Source organism: Lolium rigidum, chromosome 5, assembly GCF_022539505.1.
Source record: "Lolium rigidum isolate FL_2022 chromosome 5, APGP_CSIRO_Lrig_0.1, whole genome shotgun sequence".
NCBI classification, from domain to species: Eukaryota; Viridiplantae; Streptophyta; class Magnoliopsida; order Poales; family Poaceae; genus Lolium; species Lolium rigidum.
In genome coordinates, this window is record NC_061512.1 from 170365383 (window position 1) to 170376993 (window position 11611).

The 11611-nt window shown below is 45.1% G+C and overlaps 1 protein-coding gene across 1 annotated transcript; it reads left to right on the forward strand.

The window, feature by feature from the left end:
- The first annotated feature begins 501 nt into the window (after positions 1 to 501).
- LOC124656690 (L-type lectin-domain containing receptor kinase IX.1-like) lies at positions 502 to 5699 on the forward strand. The gene is made up of 4 exons (XM_047195392.1): positions 502 to 877; positions 1258 to 1755; positions 3304 to 3838; positions 4916 to 5699. Exons 1-4 carry the CDS (start codon positions 502 to 504, stop codon positions 5697 to 5699), a joined length of 2193 nt encoding a protein of 730 aa, XP_047051348.1.
- The last annotated feature ends 5912 nt before the right edge of the window (positions 5700 to 11611 follow it).

Below are 11611 nucleotides of genomic sequence, written 5' to 3' on the forward strand. Positions count from 1 at the left end.
CGACTCAGCCGCCGTCAACAGAACTTCTCCACCGTATCCAACAAGAGTATCCATGGTGGAGCCCGGCCTGGTAGAGTCAGCGAGTCATGTCCAAGGAGGATAGTCTTCTTTGAAACGACGTGACACGAATTCTATATATTAGTCTAGCTCACTTGGCGTGTTTTTGCCACCACCGGAAACATACGTCTTACTGAACACGCGGCCATGACCAACTGTCCATGTCCCTTTTGCCACGAAAGCAGGGCAGTGGTTTAGTACCAATCGAGGTCTATCACGACCATATTTACTGCCACCTGAATTATTGCCGATCAGCCACTGCTGAAAATGTCGAATTGCAATTCAAAAAGGAAGTTGTTCTCCAATTGACAAAGCCCTTTGGATCTGTTTTTCCACGCAAATTCTTTTTCGGCACGTTCGTAGAACCTCGTGCAGTGCTCATATATATAGCGTAGACACCACAATGTGCACCTCCACGAGCTTGCAAATATATTTTTCATGGCCATGGTGATGAAGAGAGCCAGCAAGTGCCTTATCCTCCTCGGCTTCTCCTACTTGATCTTACTCATATCAAGCTGCCTTCCTCATGTCACCTCGCTCAGCTTCGACTACAACTTCTCCGGTCCCAACATCCTCGCCGGCGCCAACCTCACGTACTTCAACGACTCTGCCCCCGCCATCGACCGCATCGACCTGACCAACTCCTCCAGGAGCTGGAGCACCGGCCGGGTAGCCCACGGGCAGCCGCTGAGTCTCTGGGACGACAGCACCGGCAGGGCCGCCAGCTTCACCACCAACTTCACCTTCCTCGTCAGGCCCGTCAACAGCAGCAGTCCGGCAAGTAGAAATTTTATGATGCATGGACAGCGTTTTAGTACCAGTCCTTTTTGTATTTCTAATTTCGCTGCAGAAATGTTATTTTTTTTAAGTCGATCAAGTTGTGCATTACTCCGTATAAGATAGATGATCGATGCACAAAAGAAAAGCAAATATTTGTTTGGGTGAAGAAATATGAAGTTTTTTTTTATGGCGAACGGCAGGAGCTCTACCTTTACATTATAGAAGAGGAAAATTGATCAAGTTAATAAGGAAAATCGAACCCAAAAACCATACAACGCGCGGTTAAATCAAGGAAACCAGCAAAAAATATGCAGTTGCTCGGTTGAACATTCATACAAATGTTCCATGTGCCTTTACAAATTAGGTTTAACCATCTTGTTTGTGGTAGACGGAAAAATCAGCGAACGAGAATAATTGAAGGGTTGTTGATTTCCCTACAGGGAGGTGATGGAATGGCATTCTTTGTGGAGCCCTACCCATCAACTATGCCGATGGACGCGACCGGGGGCTTCCTCGCGCTTTTCAACAACCGTGACAATAAGGGAAACGCATTCCCGCCTACGCTCGGCGTGGAATTTGATGCATTCCATAACGAATGGGATCCTAATGGTACCAACAACCACCTTGGCATCAACGTCAACGACATTAGATCAAAAGAGTACACGCCATTGCCGGATGGGAGCTTCAACGGGACCATGTCAGTATCTATCAAGTACGACGCCAAAGCAACCACGCTCTCAGCCACCCTGCAGTTCATCGACCCACCGGGTGAGACTGCACACATCCTCAACGCAAATATCGACCTTCGAGCTGAGGTCGGTCTGCCGCAAAATGTGTCAATCGGATTCTCGGCGGCGATCGGGGACCTCGTCGAGGAGCATCAGATTCTTTCTTGGTCGTTCAATTCCACTCTGGCCGGTAAGTAGCTTCACGTGTTTATAGCTATCTTCAAATTCTTTACCATATCTATGCACGAACAAATACTCGCTCTGTTCCAAAATTATTGTTATGGTTTGAACTAAAACCGACAAGAATTATGGAACCGAGGGAGTATATCCTTATTTCTTACCCTATGGTTATAATGGCTTTCTTACGTGAAGCGTAGTATCATAAATTTTAATTTTTTTATATAACGGTTAAGGAAAATAGAAGTACTGACAAATCTGTTAACTTGAATAATTAATACACATAAAAACAGCGTACATGTGTGTATGCAGCTTTTGGTATACTAGAATATCACTATGTGCGTTGTTGCGAAAATTGCCGGAAATATATGTGACAGAGCAATAATGTTGATGTTGCAGGGAATGGAATCGATAAGTTTATGAAACTTTTGAGGCACGTCTAATCAAAATATAGTTATTTTAATCATGTCATGTTAATCGCAATTGAAAACAAAGTAAAACACGTAGAGCTCTTATTGTTCAACAAAAGTGCAAACACTTTGTGCGTACTATGACTAAATTTTACCAAATGAATTTTAGTTGTTAACATAATTATATTGAAAATATATATAAAGTAAATAGTATAGTTGTTCACCGTGTTGTGCTTAAATTTTGTATACTAAACTTGGTTTAGTGGTTTTTTTACTTGCATATCTAAACGCAAATATCTACTTTTTGCATGGATATGTGCAGACATATGACTCATGGTTTCCTAAAAAAAGAGTACATATGGCCAATGAATGTGAAATATGTAAGAATAATAATTGTATCTCTATAGAGAAATAACCTATAAATGTATATAATTTGGAAAATAATTTTTTACCTAATTTGGAAAAGAATGGACCACTCAGATTTTAATGATGATGTTGAAGCACGCATGCACACATGGTTATTCCATGACTTCCACTGGAGAATGGCGTCTCTCGAATGAGCTCTAACGGTTATTCCATGACTTCCACTGGAGAATGGCGTCTCTCGAAAGAGCTCTAAATTCGAGAACGTTGCATCCTAAAAGTTGTTGACATTTTTTTTCTGTAACATGTATGAAAAGTTTCATGACTAAAAGACTATTGTCTCATAAGATATGGAAATTTACACTTATTAATTTGTTCATACTTTTTTTATATTTGGAATGTCTTTCGTTCGAGGGGAGCATACACTACCGGGCTGCACTTTAAATGCTCACATTAGGAGAGAGTGAAGGATTGACCCGTGAGAAGTAGTCCTGATGAATTGTCTCTCGGGCCTACCAAGGCAAAGGGAGCAGGGGCAGATCTATGTTGAAGCAAAAGCGGACCATGACCCACCCTGCCTAGCCCAAAACAATGAAGGATGAAAGCCAAAATAGGCCATCAAAGAAAAAGAGATAGGTTTTTCTTTGGGCTGGCCTGCCCAACATTTTTGCCAAGATCCGCTAGTGAAAGGGAGTACATAATTTTCTAGGGAGATATTTGTAATGTTTATTATGGGAAGTTTACTGTGCATCACATTGAGATTACTTACTCCGTATCCTTATTGGCAGATGTCACATATCCAAAGACAAAAAACATACGTCTCATAGCCGGGCTAGTCTCCGCTAGCATCTTCCTATTGCTCACCGTAGCCGGATGGTTCAGTTATCGCCAATACCTGGAAAAAAAGGGTATACACAAGCAAGAAGCTTCGGACGCAGTCCCTCTCGACCAAGATATGGACAAGGAGTTCGCGGGCAATGGGCCTCGGAGATTCAGTTACAACGAGCTATCACGGGCGACACAAGGATTCTCGGACAAGGAGAAGCTCGGCGAAGGTGGGTTTGGGGCAGTCTACCGAGGTTTGTTACACGAACAGGGACTCCATGTGGCCATCAAGCGGATCTCCAAGACGTCCAACCAGGGAAGGAGGGAGTACATTGCGGAGGTTACCACCATCGGCCGACTGAGGCATCGCAACCTTGTCCAACTCATCGGTTGGTGCCACAAGGCCGAGGAGCTCCTACTCGTCTATGAGCTCATGCAAAATGGCAGCCTCAACGACCATCTCTACGATTCCAAGAAAATGCTAACATGGCAAGTCAGGTACACAGTATGATCAAATTGAGTATTTGTATCTTAGCCGAATTGTTTTTTTAAGTTGAATATTTCGAATGGTATTTTATGAATTATGTGCTACTCTAAATTTTATGTGCAACCTAAAGCTGCACGAATGTTCGTGTAAAAAAAGTTGCACGAATGTTCGTGTACAAGTGTAGGGTTCATGAATTGCAACCCATCAAAAGTGATATGTTTTGAGAGACGTATCAATCTTACAGAAGAAGAGGTCAAATAAGGGGAAATCCATTTTGACTCATAGGTGTAGATGCACCTTTTGCTGAAAAAACATATTTTAAAATGTCTAAAAAATCAGAAGAAAAATTCAGGGTGTACTTCCACACATTCTATGCCTGCATGCAAAGTGTCGTGAAAAAATATTATTTTTTGTGGCATGTGTAAAAAAGGACAATTTCTGGTGCTCCAAAAAAGTTTTTTTACGAGACATTTATTTGTCTTTTTTACATAGGCCATATAAAATGTTTCTTTCCTGCAAAAATCTTGTGAGTTAATATAGGATTTCCGGATGCACACTGAGATTTTTTTTAAATTTTTTACCATTTTAAAATAAATTTAAAATTTATTTTCCTAATAGGTGTATCTACACCTCTGAGCCGAAACGCCATGTCCATAAATAAGTACCTATAAAAAATCGTCTATGACAAATAGGTCACAACTCACAACCAGCAAACACCACACTTTCAATAGTGGCCCAACAATTAGCAACCATTCTAGATGCAACCACAAAACCACGGAAATTCAATTTTATACAGGATGCAGCTTACACAATTTCAAGACCAAACTTCCGTTGGAAGCTCAAGAAACAAACATGGCAAAACAAAAATGAAAAATTAGGCTGATGAGCCAACAATTTTGAATTGTCCAGTGACACAATTTACCGATTTGATTGATCTTTTTTTGTTTCTTCGTGTATGGATGGAGTCTTTAAATGAAACTTAAGATTTTTTTATAACATTTTGGTCGTAGCATATCTAGACGAGTCACTATTGAACATATCTTGCGTCACGTACTTTGCTTTTGACATTTGCCTGCTGAAATGCATAGGTACAAGATCATTGTTGGCATGGGCTCTGCGCTGATGTACCTGCACCAGGAGTGGGAGCAGTGTGTGGTGCACAGGGACATCAAGCCGAGCAACGTGATGCTCGACTCGTCGTTCAACGCCAAGTTGGGGGACTTTGGGCTCGCGCGCCTCGTCGACCACAGCCGGGGCGGATACACGACGATGATTGCCGGCACCAAGGGGTACATGGACCCGGAGTCCGTGGTGACCGGCCGGGCCAGCGCCGAGACCGACGTGTACAGCTTCGGGGTCGTCCTCCTCGAGGTCGCCTGCGGCCGGAGGCCCGTCGTCCCGGAGCTGCAGGACGAGAACAGGGTCGTGCTTGTCGACTGGGTTCGTGACCTGTACCGGACGGGCACTCTGCTCGACGCTGCGGACGCCCGGCTCGACGGCGACTTCGACGCGCCGGAGATGGAGCGCACGCTGGTCGTCGGACTCTGGTGTGTGCACTCGGACTACGGCTTCCGGCCGTCCATCAGGCAAGCCATGAGCGTGCTCCAGTTCGAGGCGTCGCCACCGGATCTCCCACCGGTGGCGATGTACGCGCCGCCACGCGGAGGTTACGGGCCGAACTACACGTCGTCGACTGCTGGCACCTCGAGCACCGGTGGGCGCTCGTTGACAAGTGACCAGACGACGAACAGCCGTTCTTTTGCAACTGCCGACGCTACGAGCAGCACGGGGCCGATTGCGTCCACGACGAGCCAGAACGCCAGCACGACGGAGCATGTTCAGTCCACTCACTCTTCCTCAATTGTGTTTTGATGTATTAATAAATTATACGGCTAAGATATACGTAGTTACTAGTTGTATATAGTTAGTTAAATTTGCAGTTACAAGTTACGATCTAGTTACGGATTATATCAGGTTAAATTTATATAATGTACACCATGTTACTAGTATAATTTGCTTATACGTAGCTAAATCTATACCTAATAATAAAGGAAGTAAGGTTTCTCCCCACTTTTTTCGTCCGTTTTAAAATTGCCCTTAAGTTTGACTGCAAATTACAAGCAATGCCACCGGTAAGTCAACGAAACGGTTTGTTGTAGCAGCGCATCGAGAGGAGAACACCTCGCGCTCCCGGCGCCCTTGACGGGCTGCTCCGGTCCATCGTGAACAAGAAAAGGCAGCCTGGGTTGCCCACCACAAACGAGGAAGCGCCCTTGGGCTTTAATTTGGCTGCTAAACTTGGGCTTTAAAAATAACGAGGGTGGTTCCCGGCCTAAGAACGTAGTAACAGAAGTGGTGTATTGATGTTTTCGGCTGAATAGTCCCACATCGATTTTTTATAGCAGCTTCATCTTGTTTATATACGCTCGGAAATTCCAATCATCAGCGAGCAATTGCATGAGCTGATGGACCGATGGCGATGGAAGAGAGAGCACAGCCCAGCGCTGGAGCTGAGGGACCTGGGAGGTCCAGGACGGTGGAGCAGATCGAGATCGTGGGATGTGAATTCAGAGGAGGAAGAGAAGGGATCCGGGAAGCACTGATATGCTGGGAATCGAATAAAGGATGCTGGCGGCAGAGCATCATCTAGATGCGAAGGAGTGCAAGAGGCAAGGACGCCCCATGGAAGGACGGGTGGTCTTGGTTAGGCTCGAGTCTACAGCAGCGAATGGCTACAACACTGTATAAAGTGACCAATGCGGTCATTTTAACATCTGTATGCTATCTCAGTTTATTATCTGGAAATTTTACTGGTAAGATAGCTCCACAATCGGGGAGAAGGTCTCAGTATCTTATTTCCGTCTGTATGTTTGAAAACGTGCAGTTGCATACAGTTTGCTGCAATACCATTCTTTGTCATGTGGACATTCTCTGGAAAATTAATTAAGCAACTCCGAAAGAATAATTCAGATGGATGCCATCCTAATTGCCTATTACATGCTCGCCTTGAGTACTTGGTTTCATGTCGGTTATGATGTGTGCATGAAAAAATCAAAAAAAATAATTATCGATGGGGTTTGCCTGGTACTAAGAGAATTTTGATCGAGACGAGTCATTAAGTGTAGTAAAAAAGCACATGAAGAATATGACATCCAGAGTGCACCATCAACAGATTATGGAAATCTATAACGTGTGCACTAATTATAGGCGTCCAAGGAAAAAAGAAGGCAACAAAGAGAAAATAGTCTTGGATCTTGGATTTTTTTTATTTCATGGATTTTCTATCGCCGGCTTCTTTTGTGCCAAATAATTAACTCTAGGTTTCTTTCTCTTTTCCTTTTATACCTTCTGTTTCAAATCAACATATCATGTATCTGAATCATTCAGAGGTTCGAATTTTAATATAAAACAATCAAAACTACCATAGGACGGTCCTGGTTTAATGCCACGCCATAATAACAAATATAAATGCGGCGGGCAGAGGTGGCGACGGCGTCTGAATGCAATACATTTTTTTAATCTCCCGTTGCAACGCATGGGCATTTATGTGCTATCTATACCTAATAATAAAGAAAATAAGACTTCTTGTTCGTCCGTTTTATTTTTGCCCTTTGTTTTCGTTTAAATTACAACAGTTGCCACCGCTGAGTAAGAAAAAACGGTTCGCTATTTTTCCTCCTAGACGATCGAGCAAATTCTCTGAATGAAAAAGAAAAAGCAGAGCTCGACAGGGTCTTCCCCATCCCCGGCCACCCATCGATCTCCGTCCAGCGGCGGCGCCTCACACATCCAGCCGGAGGAACAAGACCATCCGCCGTCGATCTATCTCTGCCCCCGAGATCCGGCCCGTCCTGCGGTCGTGCCCCTCGCGCGGACGTGGACGCGAACATGGGCAGGCGCAGTGAGCGTGGATAGTGCAGCATCAACGTCCCCCAACGATTCCTACTTGTCAGTTCTTTCGGGACCAGCAAGACGATGCTCGCCCGTGTCTTTGTTCCCGCGCCGCCGCTGGCTCTCGACGCGCGCCGCCGCTGGGCGCTGGGAGGAACCCGCGCAGCGGCCCTTGCTACTCTGCACGTGCGTCCGTCCCGAGGTGTTCCGCTGCTCTGGAGGTGCTCCGGTGGGAGGCGATTGAGGAACAACGTGGAGGTCATGGACTCATGGTGCCATGGGATGCTGGAGGAGTGTAGGCGGAAGATGAGTTGCTCCTTGATCTGGCTTCACCACTTCCTCCCTTTTTTTTTCTGAACAATCCTTTGCCTGATCCAGTGAGAGGACGCCACCACGAGTAGAGTTTCGATCCTCCCCTCAGCCATCAGCCCACCAGGCGGATGGATTTATCTCATGGATATTTTGATGGGTTAGTGGAGTTCCATGTCTATGGTCCCATGCGGTCTGCTGTAGCCTGTATGGCTGTGTGGAAGTTCGATTGCCTTGATGAAAATCGTCCGAGCTAGCGGCCATGGCTCCCATGCTGGCAGGCGGCAAGTGAAGACATGCTTCTCATAATCGCATTTACATGGCCCTTGTGAACATAAATTGCACCAGAATGAGCATCTTGGGTCTCCAGAAGCTGGTTCTGCTGGTCAACCTCCACATGCGGGAGGGAATTCCTTGGTTCCAATTGCTCTGTTTGCAGCTCCAACTGTTGTGCACTTATGCGATGCTGATGCAAATGCCCTGTTGATGCTTCTTATGGTGTCTTTAGGACTTCTGTCTAATTAATTGTTGGATTCATGTCACTTTAATTGGAATTGTGCGTCCACGGACGAAATCAGATTAGCACCTACTATCCATGAGTAAGGATCATGGCTAGACACAATGTATATGGCAATATGCAAGAAACATATGTGTGTGCTCCATGCCGTTTTAATAGTACAAGCACAATTCTGATGTGAGATTTCAATTATGTTGCATACAAAATTGAATCGTTCTCTATTTTTCCCATCATTTTCACTTACGAACTTTGTCCTGACATCGTACTAGGGAATCATCTTATTGCATCTCAAAAGATCAAAACGTTTTGGCATCAAAATTATTTCTCAACACTATCTTTATTAAGGTAGATCCAAGTATGGATGATGTACATGTTCAAAACTGAAGATTTACTTGCACCAGTGGTTATCAACACAACACTGAAATCTTTGACTATGTAAATTTATATTTGTTGTAGAATGCATCTGCTATAATCAAATTGCATGTTATTATACATCAATATGACATTTGGAGTAAGCTACTCTAAGGTCTGATTCTAGACAAATGTATTTTTCTTTATTTTAACCTTCTAATCTAGCAAAAATGTATGCTTCCACTTCTACTTCGTGTAATGGATTATTACTGTGATGTGGTTCAAGATTCGTAATTAAAAGATTGAATTATGTAAAAATTAACCCGTAGCAACGCACGGGCATTTTTCCTAGTCCTTCTAAATTTTGTGCCCTCTTTAAGATTAAGCATCACTAAATTATTGTGCTTGTTTGAACCTATATGATTTGTTTATATTATGCATTTCCAGAAAATGTGTGTACTTATGCATTTCAGGATTATTGTTCATGTGCTTTGTTTATATTGTTGATCGTGCGCTGCTTACCGATGAATTTCTAGAAGTTTTTCTTACTTAATTAAGCATTTATAGATTATTTCTAGAAGTTCACTGTCAGTTATGTGTACAAGCATTTGTGTGGCTGTGGGATGGACAGAACTTTCAAACACATGTGGAAGAGCAAGATTCCTCTCAAGATAAAATTATGGCTATGACTTATTTGGCATGATGCTATTGCCACCGAAGATAACTTGCTGAAACACAATTGGCAGGGGAACTCTGTTTGCCAGTTCTGTAATGGAAATGACTCTATATCCCATTTATTCTTTAACTGTCCTGCTGCTAAATTTGTTTGGAGCATTGTTGGACAAGCAATTGGTGCATCATCTCTTTCACTCAGTTCTTTTGGTGGTTTCTCCAATTCATTACTGCCAGCAGAAATATCCAGATTGCTGGATTGGCTGCTATATGGGGCTATATGGAAGCTCAGAAACAGGGCTTGTTTTGAACACAAGCTGATAAAAAATTCCTTCGAACTAATTAGCTATTGTACAATGTTTATGAAACATTGGGCAGGTTTGCATGAGGGAAAAGATGTAGAGGATATCCGAGCAGGAGCTGATGGACTGCTGAGACTTGCTGATGCTACCACCAGCACTGATGGGAATTCTTCGACGGCTGATCGATGTCGCCCTCTCCGTTTGATGGATACAGAGAGAAATGAAGAGAGATCCAGGGCAATGGAAGAGGATGAACAAGAGGATGCTACCGCCTGATACACCTATCTCGACATGTTGGTTGATGTTTTGCTCCAAGTGTTGGTGCGCGAAAAAACTCTAGCGAGAAAAGTTGGGCTGTAATTCTGTTAGATAGCGGTGGTGCTTTGATGTAGTTTGTAAATATATAAAACCTCTAAGTCCATCTTGAACGCTAGCAGTAAGCGGTGCTCCCCCTCCAGCTTTCCTGGCTTTTGAGCATGTGACGATGTGTTTCGTTATCTCATGATAATGAAATTTGATCCAGTGAGATCGCTTGGAAAAAAATTATAGATTATTTTTCATGTTCTCTATCTAGATTACGTGATTTTATTAGATTATTGATCATGTGCCACTTACTTAGGCATTTCTAGATCATTGCTCTAATTAGTTATTAATTCCTAGAAAAATTGGTGCTTTCTTATACTTTTTGTATTCTTTGGGACGTGGAAGATGGAGGAGTCGGTGGCGAGATGCAACAATCTCGAGCATGATGGAGGAGTTCGGCTGGTATCCATTATCGACGTAGTGTAATTGGAGCAACAAAGTTTTTGGTTTACGCAATTCACATTAATAGTTTCCATGTATCCAATTAATAGTTATGAGCGTCACCAATCGAAACGACTGTATTTTGCTGCTACCGTTTTCCATGTATCCACATGTTGAACGGTGTGTGAACCTTTTGGTTTGAGGTTTCCACATCTTCTAAGAGCACTAAGGGCATCTCCAACCGCGCGACCCAAACGGACGCGCTGGGCCGTCCGTTTTGGGCCGTTTGCGTGGCCGAACGGACACCCGGACAGCGGCCCGCGTCCGCGTGTCCGTTTGGGTCGCACGCTCGCGCCCAACGCGCGGACGCAGCGCATTGGTAATAAAATAAAACAGAAATGAAAATAAAAAAGGAAAAGAACAAAACATAAATTTAAACTAGTTGGTCATTAAACTTAGCCCTATTTTGGGCAAATTTTACACAAAAGAAAGCCCTATATGGCTTTAAACTAAAAAAAAAGCAAACCCTAGCCGGGGTTTGCGAGCTCGCGATGGCCGCCGGCGATACTACCCCAGTAGTACTCGTCATCGTCGGCGTCGATGACGACGACGCCGCCCGGCGGCGACGCGCCGTTCCGGCTCGACACGCCGGAGGGCACCGGGGACTCCGGCCGGGGGTCCCACCGCGCCCTTTCCCGAGCGGAGTGCGCGTTCGGCGGGCTCGCCGGCTCGCGCAGCCGTGCCCTCCGCGCGGACTCCTGTCGGAGCTGCTCCTCCGCCCTGCGTGGCCGGGCGCTCCTCCTCCGCCGGGCGCGCGGCCCGGCGCTCCTCCTCCCGGAGCGCCGCCCGACGCGTAGCGGCCTCCTCCCGACGGCGCGCCGGCGGAGGAAGGCCCACGCGTCCGCTCGGGCGTCCTCCCAGGCCTTCTCGGCCGCCTCCTCCAGCGCGGAGGTGCGCAGCGTCTCGGCGAGGAGCGGCCATTTGGCCAGCTCGTCGAG

Bases quoted from the DNA above. Each gene is read 5' to 3' on its own strand.
- LOC124656690 (XM_047195392.1), top strand. From the start codon at position 502: ATGGTGATGAAGAGAGCCAGCAAGTGCCTTATCCTCCTCGGCTTCTCC. The intron at 1,756-3,303 runs GTAAGTAGCTTC...CCTTATTGGCAG, and splicing joins GTTCAATTCCACTCTGGCCG to ATGTCACATATCCAAAGACA. The intron at 3,839-4,915 runs GTACACAGTATG...TGAAATGCATAG, and splicing joins ATGCTAACATGGCAAGTCAG to GTACAAGATCATTGTTGGCA.